Genomic DNA, 26,480 nt, shown 5'->3' with positions numbered 1-26,480 from the left:
GGGGGGACAGGCACAAGTTAAGACACCACAATATCTACAGGCATCCTGCAGCTCACAGCACTGCCCCCTTTCTTTCCCTGCTACAACTGACTTTGTATGGAGCAGCATCGTGTGTACAGAGCATGGAGCAGGAGTGTGTGTACAGAGCATGGAGCAGCAGTGTGTGTACAGAGCATGGAGCAGCAGCTTGTGTACAGAGCATGGAGCAGCAGCGTGTGTTCAGAGCATGGAGCAGCAGCTTGTGTACAGAGCATGGAGCAGCAGTGTGTGTCCAGAGCAGAGTCGTATCTAGAGGGGTGAAGGTGTGGCTCATGCCATGGGTGCCACACAACCATGGGCGCCATGCCTGCTCTTGTGCTGTGCCCAATGTCTGCGCCCATGACGCCCCATAATTTAGACCTCAGATCAGATTCTGTTATCTGGGGAACATTGCTACTAAATGTATGTATATAGGGCACACTTGGCTTATTGTTAGAAAAGAGGACAGAGAGGGAATAGGAAGAGATATTTCCAAAAAAGTAACTCCAGCAGTATCCTGAGCCAAAAACTACAGGCAACCATAACACATGTATGAGGTAAATGATTCTGTTTCTAGAGGAGAAGGGGGAAATGACTGGGGGGGGGGGGGGGAGAGGCAATATAAAAATATAAATGTTTGCCATAGGCTATATATTACCCAGATATGCCCCTGGTCCAGAGCATGGAGCAGCAGTGTGTGTACAGAGAATGGAGCAGCAGTGTAAACTTAACAGAGTCAGGTATGAGCACAGCTATGTGCCCTGCTGTGTGAATGCTTCACTTTCCCCTTCATTAGCAATGTCCTCATTATCTGTATCCAAACTGCTCCTGATCGATCCCATTGTCCGTCAGTCAGAGGGGAAATTGCATTATGTGTACCCAGCATGATGTCCTACCATATTATTATACTGTATTGTGCGTGGCTGAGGGAGAACTTTCAGGAATACCCCCCTTTAAAATCTTGGATTTGCCCTGCCACTCTTAGAGATTTCCGATCACAATTTTGCTTGATAAACAGCACAAATCAATCAAAACTCAATAGATTGGACATGTAGGAGCAATAGTTTACTGGCACATTTAGCCTAAGTTCACAGTGGGACATTTGCAGTTGCACCTTATAAAGTCTTATAACGCTGCTTACCGCTCTGCAATGATAAGTCTATGCGACGTTTAAAGTGTGGTGTTAGTGTTGTGTTGTAAATGTTGCGTTATGGTAAAGCACTGCCTTACTTCTAAACTCACAAATTAACAGATACAGGGAAGCATACTTTTCAATACCTGTATGCTTCACTGTACCTACTGTATGTGATGTTACCGCTGTGTTAATGTGCATTACGACTTTTTTGTTGCGTTGTGTTGTAATTTTGCGTTGCAATGTTAAGATCGTATCACAACGCAGCGTCCCGCGTGAACTTAGCCTGCATCAAAGTTATTGAAATTGCCACAAATTGCTTTAGGCTAAGTGGTGTTGCAGTGCAACCTAACAGAGGCATTTTAGCACATGCCTATGCGGTATATCTATGTAATGTCTTCTACCTGTCTAACTTTTTAGGCATGTCTAACTCAGGGGTGGTAAAATAAAATCTAATTTAGTTCAGAAATGACTGGAGCTAATTGTAGACATCACAAAAAGAACTGCAAGGCTTTTGAGCAGAGCAGATTGTCTAAATGATGATGCTACCATGGAAGAAAAGTTAACTACAGATGTGCCTGCTTGGCATCATTCAATCTTTCCTTGCTAGAAAGCTACACCTGTGTGGACAGGTCATAGTCTAGTCATTGCAGCCCCCAGCCTGTGTCTAGCTGGGAAAAAAGGGAGGGGGAGGCTCGAGATCACTCTACAAGCTGAGCTAAAGTGAAAGGAGGAGGGGAGGGGGAGGAGGTAGGAGGGAGAGAAACACAGTGTGTCTCTGTGCGCGTGTAATTCCTTATCTCTGTAGTAGAGCATTGCTGCAGCAAGCTTGTTTTTACGGACCCTATGAGTTACTTACGGACCACACAGACAGGGGAAATAAATCACTTTATTTACGGACTGTCCATAAATTTACTGACGGTTGGCAACACTGGCTACTGCTGTGGATTCTTTATACTTGTTGCTGAGCTTCTGTCCAGCTCAGCCTGGATTGCTTTCCAGCCAGGGTTGTGAATTGCACTTATTTGGCTCCATATGCAAGGATGCTCTGGTGCTCCAGGCTTCCTGCAACTGGCCACCTGCTTCACCCTCGCAGAGGTACGTAGCTTTCCTGCATAAACATTCCATTTGGATGAATTGGTGCAGTTCTTGCATGCAAGCCTCTGTGCACCTGGACAAGTCATGATAACATTTCTAAGCAGAAACTACAGGAAAGGGATGGCATCCGGGATTGTGCCGAGGAACTTAGTGGTCATGTAATTGTGTTAGACATTCACGATACAGATGGATTTCCTATAGTATAAGGACAAGGCATAGGCATGTGTGAAGTGACTGCCACTGTGAGACTTAAGAGACAAGAGCTAGGTGACAGAATATTGCATGCAGACAGCGCAGATCTTTCACCGTTGCTGATGTACAGTAGCTGAGAGAGGTGCAGCTAAGCCAGCAACACATGGTATGCTTCATCCTATATTGCATAATGAGCATCCTACAGACTACTCCTGCCTAAAACAAGGGGATACAGATGAGGACGTGGAACTTCCCAGCAATTATCTGATCAAACAGCATCTGTAGCACCATCTTTTGGAGCAAACTTTGAGAAGTATTTGCCAAGCAGTGCAACACAGTAGACTTAGAACTCCCTTAGAATTTGACATCCCAGATAAAGAACTGCGAGCAATCACTCACCGCAAATATGGCTGCAGGAGTGGCAGCATGGCTCCCTTTTGCACGGGCTGCTGCTATTGGCTGGATGCCAGTGGCTTCAGCTCCTATGCCACCGCCACCAAGAGGTGAGAGAAAGAGGTCCCAAGACACCTTGATTGTGCTAAATGTTAGTGGATCACGCTTTCAGACATGGCGGAACACGCTAGAACGTTACCCAGATACTTTGCTTGGCAGCACAGAAAAAGACTTCTTCTTCAATCAGGACACTGGCGAGTATTTCTTTGATAGAGACCCAGACATTTTCCGCAATATTCTAAACTTTTACCGTACAGGTAAACTTCACTACCCTCGCCATGAATGCATCGCAGCGTACGATGAAGAGTTGGCTTTCTTTGGTATTATCCCAGAAATTATTGGTGACTGTTGTTATGAGGAGTACAAGGACCGCCGAAGGGAGAATGCAGAGAGACTATTGGATGACGCGGACAGTGAAAATTCGGCAGAGGGGCCGCTGCCCCCTATGTCCCTTCGTCAGAAAATGTGGCGAGCTTTTGAGAATCCACATACCAGTACACTAGCCTTGGTGTTTTACTATGTGACTGGCTTCTTCATTGCTGTTTCAGTCATTGCCAATGTAGTGGAGACAGTACCATGTGGTACGATGCCAGGCTCCATGCGGGAATTACCCTGTGGGGAACGTTATCTTGTGGCTTTCTCCTGTTTGGATACGGCATGTGTCATGATATTTACACTGGAGTACTTGTTACGATTGATGGCTGCACCCAGTCGCTACCGCTTTGCCCGAAGTGTCATGAGCATAATTGATGTGGTGGCAATCATGCCTTACTACATAGGTCTTGTGATGACAAACAATGAGGAGGTTAGTGGGGCATTTGTTACACTGAGGGTGTTTCGCGTATTTCGTATCTTTAAATTTTCCCGCCACTCGCAAGGCCTACGGATCTTGGGCTATACACTTAAGAGCTGTGCCTCAGAGCTGGGCTTTCTGCTATTCTCCCTTACCATGGCTATCATTATCTTTGCTACAGTAATGTTTTATGCTGAAAAGGGATCTATGAACAGCAGATTCACTAGTATACCCGCGGCATTCTGGTACACCATCGTCACCATGACAACATTGGGGTAAGTCTCACCCTTTGGAATGTGTGGATCTGGTTTCTGTACTATGGCATTGAAATTATTTATTTATTAATGGATGTCTTTAAAATAGGCCAACATGGCTTTGGGAAGGTTTTTAATAACTTAAAGTACTGTATTCTGTAATCTCTATCCCTGTTTTGTTTTAATTGTAAATCACTTATCCTCAACATGACTCCACCCATGTCATACATCTGATTCCATTGGCTGTGTGGCAAACGTAGATATTTATTATGAAAAGAAGTTGACATGCGCATAAGGCCAAGAATGAACTGGCAGTGGTGCATCGATAGGTGATGCAGAGGTTCCGACTGTACGAGGGCTCCTGAACCACAGATGCCCACCAAAGACCCTACTTCAACCGTCCTGAATTAGCTCTTTATTGGTGCTATGCTGGTAATGATGACTTCTGTGTGTGCTTTGAATAGCGGAATAATCAACAAATTTCTCCTCTGTCCGCTTACAGTTCTATGTCCCATGTAACGATTTTTATGTATAACGTATCCTTAAAGGGAAACCCAAGGTAAGAGGGAAGTGGAGGCTGCCATTTTTATTTCCTTTTAAACAATACCAGTTGCCTAGCAGTCCTCCTGATCCTCTTCTTCTAATAGTTTTAGCCATAAACCCTAAACAAGCATGCAGCACATGAGGTACACTGACTCAGCTGACTCAGATTTTACTGGATTAGCCATATGCCAGTTCCAGGGTTTTGACTCTACTACATGCTACACTTCATATGCCAGAAGATCAAGAGGGCTGCCAGGCAACTGGCATTGTTTACAAGGCAATAAATATGTCAGCCTCCATATCTCTCTCCCCGTGGGTTCCCTTTAAGGGGGCCCAATGTAAAACTTGCACTAGGGCCCAGAACTCCTTAGCTATGCCGCTGTTTATTGGTTGAGTACTTGTCCAAACAACATAGAATTGCTGTTTTCTTTCTTATGCATATATATTTCTGTAAAAGTGAGTACAAGTAACCATCAAATATCATAATCATTCTTACCATTCAGGTTTGTATGGTTTGCAGATAATACTGTAATAACAGTTTAACAAACTCTGATCTATGATGCTCGTCATTCAGGCACAGCACGAGTGTATGGCTGCGTGCTTTGCTTATGAGAAACTAGATGTGGTTTGATATAACCCCTGTTTTATTTGTTAAGCTCATAGAGTCAATTACTACTAAATACAGGCTGGCCACCTGCAGAATGCAGTGCATTGTTGAGCATTGATATAAAGTGCGCTGTTTTACATCGAGCCTTTTATTGATGCACAGAGGAGGCTTTTTACAGCAGCCTTCCTTCCGGAGGTTATTCACATGCAAAGTGACAGTGCTTTTTTTCTGATAAACTTGTTCATTGTGATTGACAGCTGAGTAGACAGGCATTATAGAGCTCTCAAAGTACTCATTGAGTGCTGATATAAAGGGAATCCAGCAGACCCCTTAGTAATTACTTATTAAGTAAAAGGAAATAAGGTATCTGATGAATTGCACTGAGTTTTATTTCTGTAGGAAGCTAAGGGAAGACTTATCTCAGACAAGGTGTAGAGCCCACAGGAAACAAAGAGTCTCCTTCTTTTTCCAGACTTTACTGGGAGCAGAGCTGGATTTATACTTGTGTTCCCAAGGCCAACTTTCTCCTGTTGACTGCCTTCCATGTTCAGCCTTCCCTTCCTTTCTAAGAAACACAGCTGTCCCTTCTGTTGGAAACATCATCCCCATTTGCGGAAACATCTCTCCGTCCACTTGCAGCTGCACGTTCTATGTGCATCCTGCATGGACAGCAGCCCCTCTCTTCCATAAGCAGCCCCAGCTCCAACTTCTGGACTTTCTTTGCTAATTTTATTACTATTTTTAACATGGTTTTTCAGGCTACAGCAACCCTCCTCCATGTTCAATTCTCCCCTTCCCCTGCACCAAACAGAATTAGCTTCCTTAACACCAGCCCATTGGCGATGGTAAGCAGGCGCTCGTGCGCATGCATGCACGTGTACTTGCACGCCCGCTTCCCCGGTGCACCCGCGGGCATATTTTCATCATCTGCTAATGCAAAACGATAGTTTTAAAGCATCTGTTTTGCACTGAAAAGTGCAAAAACTGGACATTTTAAAACATCCATTTTGCATTAGCCATGCAAGGTGCCCATTAACAAAACAATATTTTCATCAGATGTGATCATTGGATTAGATTTGCAGGATTGAAAGTAATCAGAAGGTAATTACCAATTGTTCACATAAACCGGACTTTTACTCTTCAGAAACGATTGCAAAATACAACATTTCCATCATTAGCATTTTCTATTCCATTTGACCATAGAATTATTTTACATTGATTTTCTCCACATACTGCATGGTTTTCTGTAAAAATCTGATCGAAATATTGCATCTGTGGAAAATGGGTACCTTAAGCCTGTGTGTCCTTGGCAGAAGTCTGCTTGGAGAAAGGTGTAACCTGGTTTCCATAGACAGTTTCAAAAAGTTCATAAGTGGCTTAAGGCTTTGTTCACACATAAATCTGCAAATTTCTGGCCCATTCCTGTCCTGTCAGTTTTGCATCAGTTTTCTACTGCTATTCCATAGCTAGGGCAACACAACTAAGTCATGCATTATACAAACATTTTGCTCAGCTACACTTGAGCAACTGTTTCTATGGCACAGGGAGGATGGCTTGACATATGTTGGAGCGGGATCACTGGGATCGAATCTGCTGTCACATCGTTCCCGCTACACGCTAAATTTCGATCTATTTCGTCCGATCCCGTCGATTGCTCCGTGTGGAAAATTACCGCCGATCGCCCGCGGGTAGGGAGCGCGTCGCTAACGGCGTTCGAGTGCCCGACGACCGACGCAATAGAGCGGCAATACATTACCTGCGCCGCCGGCGCGACTGCCCCGGTCACTGCTGCTCCGTCTCCACTCTGGTCTGGTCTCCGGGTCCGGCATGCTTCACTTCCTCCTGCCCGGCAGGAAGTTTAAACAGTAGAGGGCACTCTACAGTTTAAACTTCCTGCCGGGCAGGAGGAAGTGAAGCATCCCGGACCCGGAGACCAGACTAGAGCAGAGACGGAGCGGTGACCGGGGGCAATCGCGCCGGCGCAGCAGGTAATGTGATTGTGAACGGTTTTAGGCTGAAATCGGTTCACAATTTGTTTGCAGTAAAGGTAGCCATACGATCCCTCTCTGATCAGATTCGATCAGAGAGGGATCTATCTGTTGGTCGAATCTGATGGCAAATCGACCAGTGTATGGCTATCTTAAGGCTACACACTGGTCAGTTGAATGCAGGCCCATAGAATTGTATGGTCAGTGAGTTGACATGACCAACTCACTGTTGTTTGCCAGATCTAACCTGTGGATTAATCTGCCCAACTATCAGGCAGGTTAGAAGGTGTGTACAAGTCTTTTGAACAACTTTATTGTTTTTGAAAGTGGACATGTTGTGAAGTTTGTCATTTAGCTTGCACATATAGAATTTAAAGGGAACCAGAGATGAACGTAGACCTAGAAAATGAAAAAGCTTTTATACATACCTGGGGCTTCCTCCAGCCCCATACGCGCTGATCGATCCCACGCCGCCGTCCTCCACTGCCTGCATCTACGAGAACCGGCTCCCGACGCTGATGTCATCGGAGCCAGGCTACGCAGGAGAAGTGCGCCCTCTACGTATCTCTCCATACACTGCTGCAGAGATACGCAAAGAGCGCACTTCCCTTACGCTCAGACTGACTCCGACTGACGGCAGAGCGGGGAGCCGGTTCTCTTAGCTGCGGGCAGCGGAGGACGGCGGCATGGGATTGATCAGCGCATATGGGGCTAGAGGAAGCCCCAGGTATGTATAAAATGTTTTTCATGTTCAGCTCTGAGTCCCTTTAAGTGAGTTGGTTGTTTAGTTGGTTGGCGTGTGTGTACGTACTTGTCAGGTAAACAACTTGTTATGTGGTTGGTCAGGTTGTGCTATTGGTTGTGCATTAAGTTGAACATATGTATGAGCCTTTAGCTAGCTAGGATGGAGTTGCTTATCTGATTAATCTGTTATCAAAGTAGCCGGATAGCACCATAAGCTTTCTTCTGTTAACACCCCCTAGGCCAGGAGCTGACTTCACCAGTGGGCATGATGTTTGCTGGGGGTTGTATAGTTTGCTGGACCCTTTTGTAACACATCTTACACTGCACAATGGCTTAGGGCAGTGTTCCCCAACCCTGTCCTCAAGGCCCACCAACAGTGCATGTTTTCTGGAAATCCACAGAGGTAATTAATCAGCTCTGCGGAGACACTAATGACCTCACCTGTGAATGTTTGTGGTTTCCTGCAAAACATGTACTGTTGGTGGGCCTTGAGGACAGGGTTGGGGAACTCTGGCTTAGGGCACTGTTAACTAGAACACAAAATACACTGCTTTCTGTAGAATAAATGTGAAATGATCTCTAGTCCACATCTTAGTGCTTTTTCCAGTTCACCTGCTTAGTAATTTACAAAGTCATGGGATAGGCATGAGAGCTAGGAGTGCTATTGTACTTAAAATAAAGTTCTCTAATTAATAATGCAATATGCCTCATAAAGTGCAAGCTGCTTTTGTTTACACTACAAAAAATTGAGTCATTAGCACACACTCATTGTTTATAGATACTGTAGTGTGAACACTTCAAAAGAATGATGACAATGAGCATGAGAAGTCAACCATCATGTACTAAATAAGTGGAATGACAAGCTTTTAGTAAAAAAGTGGAATAAAATAAAAAGAGATGTACAGTGTATTGTTGCCCAGGGCCTCAATTTAGGACATTTTAAGTACCATTGGGTATGACCAAAAATGGCTGCGTTTCTGTTATTGTATATTCCTCTACCGGCATTATAGAATCAGACTATAATGTTGATAAGTGCGGAGCAGTGGTGTAGTAAATGGCACTCTGCTTGCTGTGCTTGGATCCCCAGTTCAGATTAGGGCCATGATGCAATCTGCAGGGAGTCTGTATGTTCTCCATGTGTTATGTGGGTTTACTCTGGGTACTCTGATTTCCACCCACATCCCAAAACCCTACAGATAAATAAGTTGGCCTCCCATTGGTTATAGACTAAAGTAGGAACATAAGACAATAACTGGCTGGGGTAGGGATTAGATTGTGAGCTCATCTGAGGGACGTTTAGTGGCCTGACTATATGCTCTATGTAAAAGCGCTGCAGAAGATGTCAGTGCTATATAAATACATAGTAATAAGGAAGTAGTCAGAATATTTCAGGATATCAAGAAGATACCAATGACAGGTAGATTTTGGCAGACCAACAAATAAGATCAGATATTTATTTTCCTTGCTGATAAATTATTATTATTTTCAAGGGAAAACGCTTTCCCAAGATGTCAGTAGCTGTTTTTTTTTATCCTTACATCTGGCTATGTCAGGATATCTATGGCCAACTTCAGCTCTATGACACATGATTCTGATGATGTTTTATCTGGCAGGATGAATGGCATTGCAGCTTAACACATTCATGATTAAATTATAATTGCACAGCAGTTTTCGGTTAACAGCTGATAAAATGTGACTTGTATGAAAAATATATGGGCATAAATATTTACATGGGTAAATGGGCATCATAATGTGTAATTGTATTTGTCATGTGAGAGATGGATATTGAGATCAGTGCTATCATGAATCATCATGCTCATAATCAATTTTACTTGACATGAAACACAAGTTCAGTGGATTTGTTTTGTAAGTGCAAATTTAAAGGGAACCTAAACTGAGAAAGATAATGATTTTCCTTTTAAAATAATACCAGTTGCCTGACTCTCCTGCTCATCCTGTGTCTCTAATATGTTTAGCCACAGCCCCTGAACAAGCATGCAGATCAGGTGCTCTGACTGAAGTCAGACTGGATTAGCTGCATGCTTGTTTCAGGTGTGTGATTCAGCCACTACTGCAGCAAATAGATCAGCAGAACTGCCAGGCAGCTGGTATTGTTTAAAAGGAAACATCCTTACCCCTCTCAATTAAAGCTACGTACAGACATGCGATAACGATCGTTCGTAAGCAACGACGAACGATCAATTAAGGAGAGAAATGAAAAGGTCGTTAGTAAAGAGGTGTTGAAAGTGGGAAACGATCAGATCGTTTCCGAACGAACGATGCGGAAGTGACGAACGTATGATACAGCGCATCTAGTATGCTAAACGTTATTCAGATCAATGAACCCGGAACGAACGTCATTGTTAATGGCCAGTAGGAAAGAGGAAGTTGCGTACATATATATATATATATATATATATATATATATATATATATATATATACACACACAGGGAGAGAGAGATATAGATAGATATATCTCTATCTATGTCAACATATATCTATATATCTCTATACATCTATCTACATCTATATATATATATATATATATCTATATACATCTCTCTGTCTCTCTCTCTCTGTCTGCGCATGTACGGTACTTAACGAACGATCGTTTTTGTAACGATCAGCATACACACGTACTTTTGCTAACGATCGTCGTTACAAAAAATCCGCCAGGACGGATTTCCAGTTTGCAACGACTTCAGTCGCTGATCGTTACCCTTAACGATCGTTAGCGGTTATTTTGTAACGATCGTCGTTATAAACGATCGTTAGTCGTTCGTTACCAACGACTTTAGTCGCATGTCTGTATGCCCCTTAAGGTTCCATTTAACTATTTCTGACTCTCTACATTATGTACGGGAAAATGTAATTTTCACACAAAAAAAACCTCTACAATTACCACACAAGACGGTTCGCAATTAAATGTCTTTATTTGTTACTTTTCCAATTCAGTGTGTGGAGATATATATATATATATATATATATATATATATATAAATAAATATATATATATATATATATATATATATATATATATATATATATATATATATATATATATATATATAATATGTATTGAAAGCTGTCAAAAGGCTGTGGTTCAAATTTTGGAAACCATGCCAACTGTGCACTGTTTGTATACAAAATTTCCCAGACCTGCTTTCTCTCTGTCTGTTTCATTAGCTTACTGCTTTACCAGAAGTATTAGGAAAGTAAGGAGTAAAATTTCAGGCATTTCATGTCTATGGCCCAGTGCACACCGATCGGTTTTGGATGCGATCCGCCGGCCGCATCTGCCTGTAAAACCGCTTGGCTAATGTATTTCAATGGGATGGTGCACACCGGCAGTTTGAGGTTTGTAGCAAACCGCAAACGTGCCTCCTGCTGCACGTTGGCGATTTGCAGAAGCGTTTCTGCTTCAATGTAAAGTATAGAAAAAACGCAAACCGCTCTAAAAAACGCTAGATCAGAGCGGTTTTCCAGGAGTTTTTGTTACAGAAGCTGTTCAGTAACAACTTTTACTGTAACAGTATTAGTAATCTGCTACCCAAAAACGCTCCCAAAACCGCTAGGTATGTTTAGAAATCCTCTCTAAACATACCTAGAATCGCTCTGAAATCAGCTCCAAAAACCGCTAGCGTTTTGTGGATCTGCTAGCGGTTTTGGTGTGCACTTGGCCTGTATCATACAGTTCAAAATAACCCACTCAGAGGACTGCCCTCGCCTCCTCACCTGACTTGTAATGAAACTAGTCCTAAGTTTAACTGAACTCAGGTGGTTGTAATCAGGATGGTGATGCAGAGACCAGAAGTTGAGTATGATGCACCATATGGAGCTAGGGATAGCATATGCCATTTTTCTTTAATGAATGATGAAATGGTGTAGGTTTTTCCTGTGTTCAAATTCATGTGACATTTTAAGGTTCCTAAAAATAGTGCGAGTTGGTAATAATTAGACTTAAGTTGGGATCGATGTTGAGTCTCGCTACATGTCGATACTGTACCAGGATGGTTGAAGAGCATTAACCTCGCAGGCGTTATTGACGGTTATGCACATCAATACTCTCCTGCACTGTATACTAGACCCTTGCTTGACACATTTTGGCAAGTTACAGGAAAAAAAAGTTAATGAAAATGAATTGGGTCACTTTTTGCACAGAAATCCTGGGGAAATTGAACGTCAGGGAGGTTAAGGGTTTTTTGCGAAAAAAAAAATGCCTTTATGTATTTTATGTATTTTTTTTTTAAAGTACAGTATTGCCCAAATGAGGGCACACATTATTAGGTGTGTACAAGCATTTCAACTCTCTTACGATGCTTTATTTTTGGTGATGCATTTTTATAGGCAGATGCTGGGTACATTGATGGGGGCTGCATGCCTCCATTTGGGTGGTAGAAGCACTGGATGGTTTATACCTTGGATTCATATTCGTGTTGGATCAACTTATTGTTATAGTTGATGTACTGGTGATGTGGAGGCGTAGTATGATAAAGGTGACTTTATTTACTGATGAGCTCAAATCTATTCATCTCAATGTAAGAATGAACTATACCTGAAGTGAAAGAACTTTTGTTTTTATGTTTAATTTTTTCTAAATGTGGATATATTTTAACTACATCCTGCCATCTGAAGCTAATAGTGCCAGTTGTCCTGCAGGTGCACTACTCCTGCACCAGCACACACACAGAGTACACAAAGAACATAGTTCACCAAACGCTGTTGCAGCAAGAAGCTGCATTGAAGCTTTAGGAGGTAACACGTTTTTCAGACAGAGCCATTTATCTCTGCCCAAAACATGTTGTGTGGCCCTGTGTTCAGTTTGTAATTTTGTTTATCTACTATGATACTCTTGGTAAAAGGAACGGTTAATAAGGTATAGTCCAGTTGCCTGTGTGTGGTATGTAAAAATGTGAAAGATGCGATGTGCGTTAAATCTTTTATCAACCATAGTTCAATTGAGTTATGTATACGATCAGCTGCCAGAGTGATGAGAGGTACCTTGGAAAGATAAAAAGGACACTGAAGATTCTGATTTTAGATTACCTTCATGATATTAAAAATAGTAACATTAAGAGCCCACTTGCATGCACTTCATTGACAGTCTAACTTTAAAAAGAACCTGAGGCAGTTACTTGGGGGGCAGATGGGACACAGAAGCATGTTCTCTGCCCCACAACGCTGCTCTCTGCACCCCCACTGCCTCGTTATAGCCCCCCAAAATTAGTGACAATATTTGTCGCTATTTTGTAGGGTAAATACAGGAGAGGGATTTCCTGCTCAAAATGCCCGGTAGGGGCGTTCCTGCAGGGTTTCCGGAGCTGCCATCGGGCAGCTCTCTCTCCCTGGTCATGCCACCTGTTGCTCCCCCACCTCCCTGCATGCTGGAAGAGAGAGATCTCTCTTGTTCCAGCATTGTGACCCAGAGGTCACAAAAGTGAAAGTGGGCCAGTGCAGCCCACAGGAGCAGCAGAGAGCAGCAGTTTTGGCGGCTACCTGATCTGCTCAGCCCCCCGAATCAGGTAGCATATATTTTTTTTTTGTATGAGCCCACCTGAGGCTCTATTTAAGTTTAAAGGTATTTATAGATTGAATCCTCCTCCAAAATAAAAGTTGCTTAATTTCCCCTTGCGAATAGCTCTACTGCTACTGTTAACTACCAGGTAAAATGTTACCATATTATGATCGCTATTTCCTGAGTGTGCTCCAGTGGAATAGAGCAGGGAGTTCACCACACCACCACCCAGCTACAGATGGCCTTAACAGCTGACCTGATCTCAACTAAAAAGGAAAAGAAAAATCAAACTTTTAAGGTTTCTTCACTAGCCGCCTTACATACTTCCTTGTGTAGTTTGTGTTCTGAAGAAATCTCTGATCTACTCTGTTATTCCTGTGCTTCCTACTAGCCGATATGCAGACACACCAATGTCATCATCTGACCCCTACACCTACACAGAGGTTTGAGCACAGTCCTATTGTAGGAGATATTGACCACAACTGTCAAAATATTTGACTCCTGTCTGTGATGGGTGACCTGTGTTGCTTTACAGATAGATCAGTTTACTAATCAGCCAACAGGGAGAATTAAGGCAGCATGTTTTTTACTATTCTTTTTTTTATTCCATAAGAGTGTAGGTTAGCATTGAGGTTTCATTCAGACTATAACCGCAAATTGTGGAAATGCATTAGGACTGACAGCACATCTTAATCAATAGGCTTTTCCATATTATATGTGGTTCCATTTGCATATGAAAAAGTGACAGCTTGCTGCATTTTTCTTACAGTTTTAAATTCAGTGTATAGTCAAGTGCCTGGAAATATGTCTACTTAAATGTGTACAAATTGGTTAAAAAAGTGCATAAATTGTGTGCATTTTCATAACTGATAAGTGTGAGTGTAGCCTACTTCTTGTGGTTTTCTCTTTTTGCTAGTGAAGGTAGATGTGCCTTCATTCATTAAAGCACACTTTGCCATTTGTCTGTTTTCTTATTTATAATCTTAAGATTTTCTGCTTCATGTTTGTGGGGGGATAGGAAGCATGTGGCTCTGTGTCCTGCATTTTCCTTCCTCCTTCCTCTCTGCATCTGATGTTAGTAGCATGAAAGACACCCCTGAGTGTTCACCTAGCTGAATAAGATCCATAACCCTTCTTGTTTCATTAGACACTTGTCTTCCTTTTATGAATCCTACTTGGTCTTCCTTGACTTGGTAGGGAATGACACTGCTCAGCCTATTTGCTGGCAGTTTAGCATATCATTTGATATCTGTATTCAATAAAGACATAGGTAATTAAAGGTTAGGGGGGGATCTTTTCCTCCTTTTTCTCTATGGTGACTGTATAAGCTTGTAACATTTATTTAGAAGCTATTACTTCATGTCTTATATGGGTAATAATTTATTAAGATATAGCATCCATACTAGAATAATTTAGACTCTTTTTCTACAGACCTTTTGACACTCTTTGGATTGAACAAAGATTGAACAAAAATAGGTACTCATCATTTTCTTACACACATAATGAAAACAATATTAGGTAGAACAGATAACTACTTATCACTACTAACACATAAGGGCCCATATGCAATTAACTTTTTCACCTGAGTTTTCTCCTGGGAGATATTTCATCTTGATTTGCAAAAACTTTCCAGCACTTTTCAACTAAAAAAGTACCAAAAAGTAGGCGAAAAGTACTATCAACATTTTTTTAAAATATTTTCTTGCTTTCTGATGGTTTAAAAGGCATTTTATTGACATGTTTAAAAATAACACCTAGGAGAAAACTCAGGAAAAAAAAGTGAATTGCATATGGGCCAAGGTAACTAGCACAGCTTGGAAAATCTATAAGCAAAAAATAAATAGTGAAGGCTAGACAAACATGCCCATACAATGGCTACAATTCCTTATACTGGATTTAAAATAGCTCCCTGGTTCAAACAGGACTTAAGTATTTTCATCAACTCCTTGAACCGGAGAAAGTAAAATCCTCTCAAGTACAATTTCACCAAACACACATTTTTTAATTAGTCTGTCATTTTATTAAATCTCTCTTGATAAATAACGTATCTATTCATAAAGGGATAATACATCTGTCTCCCTGCAGTTTAAAGAGTTTGAAGGACTCTTTTCACTATAATACACACTGAACATTTCAAATGTTTCCAAAACATGTTTTTTGAAGAAATGGGAGAAAGAAATCCACAGGGAATACTCTGACAAGCAAGGTTTTTTTATTCCTTAACTAACCTTTCTTACTGTATTAGTCACCGGTAATTGAGTCAGAAATTTTTAATGAGATGGTACTACCATGGGCGACGGTACACTGGGGCACGCTGGGGCATTGCCCCAGGCCCAGGAATCACTGTGCCCCCCCCCCCCAAGTGCCCCCCCCTCCCTGCTCAGTGGTGAGGATATCTGTAAAGGACAAGGGGGAAAAGGAAGGGAAGGGGGAGAGCGCACTCAATAGACAATTTGAGAAAACTGTTATCCAACCGTGGAATAATCTCACCTGAGATTCTTGCCGATTAGCCCATATGGGTTGGTCGGCTGAAGAGCTTTTGTCCCACTCAGAACCGGGGACCAGGTCTTTCCAGCGATCTTCCTCTACAAGATGTACTGGCACATATGCTACTCCGTCCACTAAACGACGACGAAAGTGGACTATTTGGCAAGAGTCTCAGGTGAGATTATTCCACGGTTGCCTAACCAGTTTTCTCAAATTGTCTATTGAGTGCGCTCTTCCCCTCCCCTTCCTTTTCCCCCTTGTCCTTTACAAATGTCTTCACCACCCAGAGTGGCTTTTAAAGGAGCAGCACCAACTAACATACTTTGTCTATACTTTACATCGGTATTGCCAAGATCGCTCCCTCTGTCGAGTACAGAGGTCAAACAACCCTTCCCCCCCCCCCCCCCCCTGCTCAGTAACACACAGTTAAATGTTTTCAGGCTCCAGCAGCATTCACTGAACAGGATAGGGTCTGCAAAAAACTTTCCATGTAGGCATTATAGAAACCAAGGGTCTTAAATATTTGCCATAAATACCTCACAATCCTTGCTAGATCACTTGTATCTATTAATGTATCTAGATGACACTTACATTTGCAAACAAATCTCTCTACCTCCTTCTGATTGTATGTTCTAACATTGTCAGTCAACAGGAATAGAGTCTAAAGAAGGCTAGCTGAAAGATTACTGTTTTAGCTTTAAATTAGCCAATAAAGTAGAGCTTGTATTTTACAGAAAGGAAGTTTTGAATCGGGATAGCAAGTAAAAATTAAAGGATGCCAGCAAACTAGCCAAGTACATCTGTATGTAACTTTTCTTCAGTAATAGCACCATCATTTGGACAATCTGCTCGGCTCAAAAGCCTCTAAGTTCTGTTTGTGATGTTTACATTTGGTTCCTATCATTGCTAAACTAGTTAGCCTTAATTTTATCACCTGTATTTGGCAAAAAATATCTAAAGCTCGCCATACTAACATAACATTGATTTTGATCACTCAAATGGGCCCCACCAGCCAGCCATCATGTCCCCACAAAAAAAATGGAGCTTAATCCACCACTGGGTATTACACACCTTGGAAATTGTCTTTAATATCTGATACACAATCAGATAGGGCTAGAGAAATTGCTCTCAAAAATGTACACTTATACACATCTGATGGAGTTGTCCTTATATTAAAAGGGTATGGCAACAGTATTTTAGCTTTATTATTAAAATCTGAGGAACAGTGAGAGTGAGTAAAGATGAAAATGGTTATAACACTTTTCAGTATAAACCTTAACTCACTTATAGAACCACACAGATGTTATTTGCTAGCAACAAAGTGTGCCATTTTATGACATGGGAATGTTGCAAAGGTTCCGATTTTTAGAAGAAATTATTCAGATAAAAGGCCAAATTCATCAATAGTGTACGAGAGGAAAATTTTAGACGATTTCTAGAAATCATGCAGAACTGTCTCAGACATTTTAAGAAGGTGCGATTACCTTCTAAAATTGTTCTAAAGCAGGAGAAGATAAGAATTCTCAGAATTGGTGCAGTCTGTGAGAGAATCCTCTGAGTGAGGTAAGATGTACTGTGGCAGCTTTAATACAGAAAAAGGAGACTCACAATAGTATTTAAATGGGAAAACAACAGTGGCCAGAGATCTTCTTAGGGTAGAATGCACTGGATAATGTCAATCAGTCCAGATACTCCTGTTTTCATAAAAATATATCATAGTATAGTTGCTGTTTGTGAAAGAGAACTTTAATTCAGGTATTTTTGGAATTCAACTTATATAGTACAAGCTGACAGTGCATCCCCCAGTGTAGCAGCTTTGCACAAGTTTTAGAAGTGATATCAACCACTTCTTATCTTTTCAACAGATTTGAACTGGTTTTGTACTGTTCTAGCTGTAGGACATTTTCTAAAAATTCATGCAAAAGTAGCGAAACTCTTCTTATTATGTAAGTAGAGAATTTACTCTCAGATTACAATACTCATCAAATGTAGAAAATAATGAGAAAAAAACTATCGTAATTGCTTTGATGACTCTGGCCCAGTGAACTTATCTTTAAATGTGAGCGAATATTTGCCAACCTTTATAGTAATGTGGACCAATTCTACAAGAAATGGGAAATTTGAGATAAGGTTTAATAAAAATCAACTATGTTGCAGATTCTTGTTGAATTTGTTGAATTGGACTCATAAAGTTATGATGGTGTGAGAATCCGCTCAGCTGCCTGCGCAGGCAGGCAGCCTTTTGACCATTGTTTAGGTTTGCATGCTGCAGGACTCTGGAAAGGAGACCTTCTGTCAGTTTTGCAGCTTGTGTTGCTGAGGAATTTGCATACATTAGTCATGCAAATCCCTTACCTGCCTTCTTTTGATGACTGGCACTATAAAAGCATTCTGCTCCCAGAATGCTTTGCTGGACATTTCCCTTTCATGGTCTGTTCCTGATGGACACTCCTGGAGTGTCAGCCATTCTCGTTTGTTAAAGTTATCTTAGTGTAATTCGTGGGAATGCACTAGGCAGTTTCCCTAGTGCAGTTAGGATTGCATTATCTGTTTTGCCTGTTCCGTCTGTCATGTGTTTGGATCGCACAAGCCCTAGCGTTAGAGGAGGTGGATCCTTCTGGTCTGAATCTGGGAGTTAACCTTGGCTGCGGTCGCTATCGGTTACTCCTTCTGTCTGTCGTGTGCTTGGATCACACTGCTCTGGCGGAAGAGCAGTGGGTCTTTTCTCAAACTTGGTTCGCACTGGCTCTGACAGTAAGAGCAGTGGTTCCTGTGTGACCTTTTCCTGTTGTTTGTTTGTCTGTTTGTTTACGCTTGCTGGTGCCTGCGGTAAGGCAACCGTGTAGCAAGCGTGTCTGTGTGGTGTCTGTCTTGTTTTGGTTAGTTAGGGCAGCACGCTTGTCCCCGGGTGCTTAACGCGAAGGGACCGTGCGTAAACGCGTTCACTATTGCGAATGAGTGCGGTGGACGCGTTTAGCTAGCGTTTGTTATTTTTCTTATCTTCTCATTGTGTGATTTTCTGTGCCTTTGCTACCCTTGTGCGCTGTCCTGCTCTGTCTTGTGTCTCTATCGGCAATCGCCAATCTTGCGATTGCGTTCCCACTTTGTTTCCGCTGTTGTGTGTTCACTGTCGCTGGGTGGCGGCTAGTTTGGTGCACACACATACATCCTGTCCCTGTGCTCTTTCTCTTTAAGGGCTCTTCAGCCCCGTTTGTCGGGTTATGTACAATTCCCATCTGGCATCTGTGGCTGTGCAGCGGTGGTGTTCGCCTGCTCTCCACAGCGCCATCTGCCGGTGGGAATTGCCCTCTGCGGGTGCATAGCACCTAGCCTGGGTTTCCCAAAATTATACGCTGGTGGAGGGTTTTCGTTGTGTCAGTGCGCGTCTTGTGCGCTGACCACGAAAATGACCCCGCCACCGTTACAGATGGATACATATTTTGCTGTTAATTATGTAAGTTGTTAAAAGGCATAGGTAGCAGATTGAAATTACTTATATTCATTGATTTTTCTCCTTTCTTTTTCATTGGAGAAGTTTTCTTTTCTTTCTTTTTTCTTTTTTAGCTAGAGAACTAAGTTATACAGTTGTTTTTTCTCTTTTGTTTTAAATAATAAAAGCACATAGAATTCCATACTATAGACTTATGATATAATATAGAAGAGTGCTTGTTTGGTTGAAAATGGTCATATGTTGAAATCTGTACACATAAAATAATGTCTCTGTGTAACGCAAAATACCACTTATTAAAATGTTTGAAAAACACAAACAAAGGATTTAAACACATGGTCACTTTAAATGTGACTGAATAACTTCACTGCTACAAACAGGTTATAAGACTAGCTACTTTGTGCATCAGTTCTGAGCGTCAAGAACAAAGTAGCATTTACATAAGGCTGTGCAACCTACAGAGCCGCATTCAGTCTTTTCTGCATCGCTGAACAGGCATTAATCATAGTTTTTCATGTATACAGTAGAACTGCTCCACCTTCTAAACTTGCAGAGTTCTGTACAGACATGTATGCTGTCAGAGCAGCACTGATGCGCTTTTCTGCAAGTTACAGAGTACGCTCAGATTTGATCTTATTTTAAATGCACATTGCCCTTTACATTAGCGGAAGCTTTTTACTCTGTGATAGGAAGATTATATCTGTGCTAGACTCTGTAATTTCCAGAAGCTGGAGCAGCACCACTGTATCAATGATTAATGCTCCCTTAGCCATTGAGGGAAGAGTGAAGGCACCGAGCCGTAAAGCTGCCCGTGACGATGGAATAAAGTTAATTTGGAGATAGAAAGTTCTGATAATCACGTAGATCGAACTTCAGCTTTATGAATCTCAAAGCTTTCTGTCCCCTCTCTCTTCTGTATGCAGCCAGGTCTTGCACTGTACAGATTGTTCCACCTGCTTACCTCTTTCCTTCTGTACAACAGTACACTTCCAAAATTTACCAAACTGAGTACATCACTCACTTGCAGTGACACGATGCCATCAGAATATAAGAATATATAATGTTTGTAATAATACATAATGAGTGTCATGCTTTTTGTTTGTAGTGGTGTCATGAGAGTTTTATAAGTAGGATTTGACTGAATTATGCTGTGCTGAGCTTAACTGTTTGATATTTCATTCTGTAGCGAATACATTTTTTTCATAGTAAAAATTCCAAACATTTTGAGGTGACACGAGGGCTGGATTACTGATGTATGTACTGATATATGTTTTTATTTCCCATATGCACATGGCATTAGGTATGTGTCGATCTCATACTGGAGGTTCTCTTTAAAACAAAACTGACATGCAATCTTTTATGCTACTGTGAATGAGGGATACTCATTTCAGACTTATTAGATGTGGTGACTGGCATTCCTCTTCAATTTTTTTTACACTTACAGTATGATGATGGCAAATTTGCATTCATTGAAAATGCAGAAAGATTTGTGCGGTGCATATCGGTATACGTACATTGAAAGTATCTTGCTGTTAGCTGCTACCTTGTTCCTCTAAATCATTGGTTCCAGCAGAAATGAATTTCCATGTTTAATCTTTTAATAAAGGTACTGAGGAGGGAATAGTAGGGATTAAATGCTTTGACTTGATAAACATAAACAGGAAGATAACATTTTGTCCAGCTGATAGCTGGCTCATGGCTCCTTTTACTCCATTTCCTGTTGCAATAAAAGTTTAACTGTATTGGAAAAAAAGCTGTCCAATAAAGCTCTATCCCTATCCCAGCCCCACCCACATGAGACATTCTAGAAGCAGGTAAGCCTCCTCCATCCACTGAGAGAGAGGTATTTTTTAGAGAAACAGCAGCACATCCTATCTCTGCATATCTGCCAGGTGAGTTAAAGGGGTTCTTTCGCGAACAAAAGTAGGCAGTTAAAAAATGTGACAGATGACAGGTTTTGGACCAGTCCAACTTTTTAAGGGGGATTCTCGGGGCTTTCTTTGTTTTCAACAGCATTTCCTGAACAGCAGTTTAACTGCCAAAATAGCAAGATACCAGCCGGCCTCCCTAATCACTTGCACACTATTATGTCAGTTAGATTTTGCAACTGTTGTGCCTACTTTTTTCGCGAAAGAACCCCTTTAAAGCTGCTATAGTTAAATCATCAGTATAACTGCCAGAGTATGTTTACAGAGATTAGAACAACGTGGGTTTGATGTCCTAATGTAAAGAATGGTAAATAGTTGGTAGTGTCTCCTACTCCAAAATAAAAACATAGCAAAACAGAGCAAGGACTGCTAATGAAGGTATCAACATATCACATAGGTATATTATAAGTTCCTACACCTCTGTACACTCATCCATGTTTATCTTAGAGACTTTTACCCCACTTCAGGTTTACTTTAAGGTTAGACATCAGTAAGATGTTAATATTATGGCAGAAGTTAAAGTTAGGTGTCAGGAAAAGGTTAACATTAAGGCAGAAAGTTAGGGTTAAGTTTAAGGATGGGTTTAACAGTAAAGAGCAGCAGAGTATGCTTAGGCTTCTGGTATGCTAGGATGACTGGGAGGAGCGCCAAAATCAATAATTACAATGGCATTGCAAAACCAAAATACTTGAGTCCTGGTAAGCCCTAAGCTGGTCCTGAACTAAAAGGGGCCTTAAGGAGCAATGGTTGCTCTTGTTTGCTGTTAACACAATTTTCTAATTACAGTTTAACAAGCTCCCTGTAAAGAACAGTTGTGTTCTGGCTACCCATAAAACTGGACACATTAAGTGAGAGTTTCACATATCCAGTCTTTGAAGTAAAAGAAACCTTAGACATGACGCTTTGCTCAACTCTACTGGCTGATAATGACCAGTTTAGTCAAGCATAAGCCCTGTGTTAATTGCCTACCACACTTCAAGAACAATTGATAATCAGGCAAGACTTGATCTGCAGGAGAATATTTTTTTTTTCCCATCTCGCCTATATGGTAATTTCAGCCAACACTGAGAGGGTGATTTACTACTGCTGCGTATACATTGATAGCTTGTCATGGGGAAAAGATCCTCAGATTTATTGCTTAAGAGGGCCTGCGAGTGTGTTGCCAGAGGCATGGGATGTCATTTCAGGGATTCACAAAGTGATTCTTGGACGTTGTTACAGAGCTGTAAGTTTAGGTGACAGCTGCAGTGATTGCCAGCTAATAGCTGGGGATGCTGCTATTTAAAAGTGTTCTTTGTCAGGGAAAGTGTTGTCATCATCATCCTTGCAGATTAGGTGGTGAGAAAGACAAGCCCAGTGATTGTGAGGCTTGACCATCTAACCAGCCCACATGGCTTTTGCAGCATAGCTGAACTGATCTAAAAAGTTGCTAACACCATATACTGGTTTGTATCCTTAGTTACAGATACCTCTGTAGAAGTGTCAATTTCCCCCAGTTCCCCCTGTACTGGGCCCAGCCCTGCTAGTAGATCCCCCCAACTGGATCCTAGTCATCCAGGTCGATGCATGAGCTCTTGTGAACTGGGCATGTGCAAGTTCACAAACTACTCATACCCAGTGCACAGGAATGAATGCATCTAAACTGGACACGTGGAGCTCTCTACCCCATGCCCAAAGATTGCAAGTGCTCATGCATCAGCATTTGTTTTCAGTGAGCATGCATGGAAGAGAACTGTGCAGGCCCAGTTTAGATGCTCCCTACACACCATCTAGGGCAATTCATGGTCAAGTGTCAGGAGAAGAGACGCTAGACCAATGGAAGGGGGGGACATAGATGGAAATGTTAGGTAGGTGATAATATAAACCAGTGTATATGGTTTGCAATGTTTTAGATTCCATTTTAAAATTGCTTTAGCATTAGAGGATACATTGCAATCCAGAATTATTTGCATCTCATTGATGATTTTTAGCTACCAGTAGTAGAGCTGTAGTCTGAAAAACAAAAAGAAGCTACAACTCCCCTGTATCCGTATATTTCTAACTGCATCTCCCCAATGGCAGGGCAGCTGAAGAAACGGGTGTGTTTTCTTTTTTTCAGATTTTCTGAGAGTCTGTCAGACTAAAATGCTTAAATAATAGGTCATAGGCATATATATGAGTATGGGTAGATCAAGAGGAGAAAGCTGAATGCAGTCTTAACCTTGACTGGATGCAATGCACTTTAATTTTTTTTTTTGTCTTATTTAATAAAGATCACAGAAAGGTTTGTAATGAGCATGCTGCTGTTTTAGAGGCATTATATGTTGCTTAGGAAAATTAGATACAACTTTAAAAATAAAATCAATGTGCCAAAATCCTTTTCTACTTATCAGGCAAAAAAAAGACATATTTTGGGCCAAGTGCCCATCAGCAAATGTAAAAAAAAAATTGGCAGATGCAGTTGTAGGTAAAAGCTGCCTGAAGTGATCACTTTTTGTAAAATGCTTTGTAATGGTGAAAATGTGCATTAATGAGTAAGATAAAATAAGAGGTGGGCAGCTCTCATGCAGGTTGCTCAAATGACATGTTATACATTATACACCACTGTCTAATCTGAGAGGGATATGTTACAAGCCATTACTGTCACAATTACAATCCAGTGTAGCAGTAGATACTGTGTCAGTGTATAGGTCTTTCTGATAAGCAGAAAGCACACATACATTTATTTTCATGATACACGAGGACCTGTACACCTGCAGCATCATCCATATACTGTATGTATTGTCCAGGGATTTATACATAGAAATGGACATTTCAGTGTATTGTGCAGTATTGTGATTACATTCTTAAATCAGAACTATAGTGAAACCGAGAAAAAAATCCAGCCCGTAATAATGATATACAGTGAAATGATTATCTTTCTATTCCAATATGCAACCAGCTAAGCATTCCTTAAATTTACAGTAAACTTTGCCAACATAGCAACAGTGCTCCATCCTTGGTCCCAAAGTAATTTATTGCACAAAGCAGTCAATGAGCTTGATTCACTAAAGGTACCATGCACAAACAGCGAGGGTTAATATTAGCAAATGAACGCTATGCGTGGTCCTGTCAGCATAGCGTGCACTCTTAACTTACGTGTGATCCTTCCTACTGCTGTGCGATGTGCTGGTAGCGAGACCACGATATTTCACTAGCGCAGCCGCTAATAGGGTAATTAATTAATAGCTGCTGCGCTAGTGAAGTATCATGGTCGCGCTCCCAGCACATCATGCGGCAGTAGGAAGGACCGTGCGTAAGTTAAGAGTGCACGCTACACTGATAGGACTGCGCATAGCATGCGCTCGGTGTATCTTTAGTGAATCAAGCTCTTTGTTCCTTATTTTCACCACCTACACTAATGCACTGACTAGAAGCAAACATTGACATTTTCACCTGTACATTTTAATTGGACATATGTCGGTAGAAGAATATGTTTTATGCGCACCTAAAAACAAACTAAGCGAGCTTCAGAGACAAAAAACAAAAGACCGAGAGCCCAAATGGTGTGGTATTTCAAGGCAATATAGACACAATTTAATCGAAACAGATTTATACTCACAAACATGGGTTGCCCCTAGGCAACCACTCCATATGCAGGTGGGGAGAATTAGAACCTGACCCCACTCAGGTATAAGATGTCGCTCTCTGTATAGAAAATTAGGAAAAATCCTTGCCACCACAGGTGGACTGCATTCTGATTAGGATAAGGACCAGAGGCGCCAAAAAGAGTAAAACAATACTACGTTAAAAAAAACTTGGGGGGAGACGTACTCACCACCCTTTCAACAGACCAAAAGCCAATGGAAACCACAATATTTGGTCAAAAAATTCAACAATTTATTAGTACTCCCAGGTGCTACGCGTTTCACGGGATTATCCCGCTTCCTCAGGCAATCAGACAGGAGCACAAGCTACAAAAGATACAAAACAATAACATACATAAATAAAGGACCCCAAATGCTTGTAATAATTTAAATAATTCAACACAAGAGTCAAAGCTTCACAGAATAAGGTGCAAATCATAGTGCAAGCATGTAGCTTAAATACATGATCATTGGAAATCATTTGAACATCAGTATAGACAAGTGTTCCAAAGATACACCTTCAAAGCATCAAAAGCACCTACATCTGCTTTGAAGGTGTATCTTTGGAACACTTGTCTATACTGATGTTCAAATGATGTCCAATGATCATGTATTTAAGCTACATGCTTGCACTATGATTTGCACCTTATTCTGTGAAGCTTTGACTCTTGTGTTGAATTATTTACATTATTACAAGCATTTGGGGTCCTTTATTTATGTATGTTATTGTTTTGTATCTTTTGTAGCTTGTGCTCCTGTCTGATTGCCTGAGGAAGCGGGATAATCCCGTGAAACGCGTAGCACCTGGGAGTACTAATAAATTGTTGAATTTTTTGACCAAATATTGTGGTTTCCATTGGCTTTTGGTCTGTTGAAAGGGTGGTGAGTACGTCTCCCCCCAAGTTTTTTTTAACGTAGTATTGTTTTACTCTTTTTGGCGCCTCTGGTCCTTATCCTAATCAAACTAAGCGAGCTGCACACTGAAAAATATCATCAATGTTCTGCTGTTGCGGTGCACTAATATAAACTTACAGAGGACCAGCTAATGTCATGCTGTAGAAAATCTTGCTTTTGGCAATGTTCCTCCTACCTTGTGGGAATGTTTGGGTAATATCAGACCATAGATTTCTGACTATTTAAAGATACCTTTTTCCTCCTGTTAGGTGCCTGCATGTAGCTTTAGTCACCATCAAATTCAGCCAGGACAGTTTCTAGGATAAATTGCACCCAGGGCGAGGCTATAAAAATTGTGACACCCCCCCACCCCCGTGGACTAGCGAACCCTAACTCTTTTTAAGGACAGTCACTCAGCCACAGGTCACAAGCAGATCTGCCTACTTACTAGTGACCAGCCGCCCATCCAGGAGGAAGCAGGGACCAGGAAAACACACAGGCGAAAAGATCCTGGAAAGCTGACCCCTCCATGGGCGACGCGCACTGACAGCCTGCAGTACCGCTACAGGACATCAGGTGTTATCACGCAGTGGTTACGTGATGATGACCTGACGTCTGACGCAGGCAGCCTAGGAGGAGTCAAAGAAGGTGATCACGCTGGTAATCTTCTTTTTCCTTTTGGCTGCACCGCGTATCACTAGCTCCCTAGCGGTTATGTCCTTTTGCCTGCGCCCTCCTTCTTCTACTTGCCAGTCTGTGCCCAGGGCGGTCGCCCTGCC

The 26,480-nt window shown here is 41.6% G+C and overlaps 1 protein-coding gene across 2 annotated transcripts in view; it reads left to right on the top strand.

The window, feature by feature from the left end:
* Positions 1-2,690: 2,690 nt before the first annotated feature.
* The window catches only part of KCND2 (potassium voltage-gated channel subfamily D member 2), a 523,848-nt gene continuing 500,058 nt past the window's right edge, over positions 2,691-26,480 (top strand). For both annotated transcript variants that reach the window (XM_068272713.1, XM_068272712.1), the window contains exon 1: positions 2,691-3,961. In XM_068272713.1, the coding sequence (XP_068128814.1) occupies positions 2,847-3,961 (1,115 nt within the window). In that variant the 5' untranslated portion in view covers positions 2,691-2,846. The remainder of the gene's footprint in view (positions 3,962-26,480) is intronic.

Source organism: Hyperolius riggenbachi, chromosome 3 (genome assembly GCF_040937935.1).
Source record: "Hyperolius riggenbachi isolate aHypRig1 chromosome 3, aHypRig1.pri, whole genome shotgun sequence".
NCBI classification, from domain to species: domain Eukaryota; kingdom Metazoa; phylum Chordata; class Amphibia; order Anura; family Hyperoliidae; genus Hyperolius; species Hyperolius riggenbachi.
The sequence above is the reverse complement of the archived record's forward strand: the minus strand, read 5'-3'. Positions and strand labels throughout refer to the sequence as shown.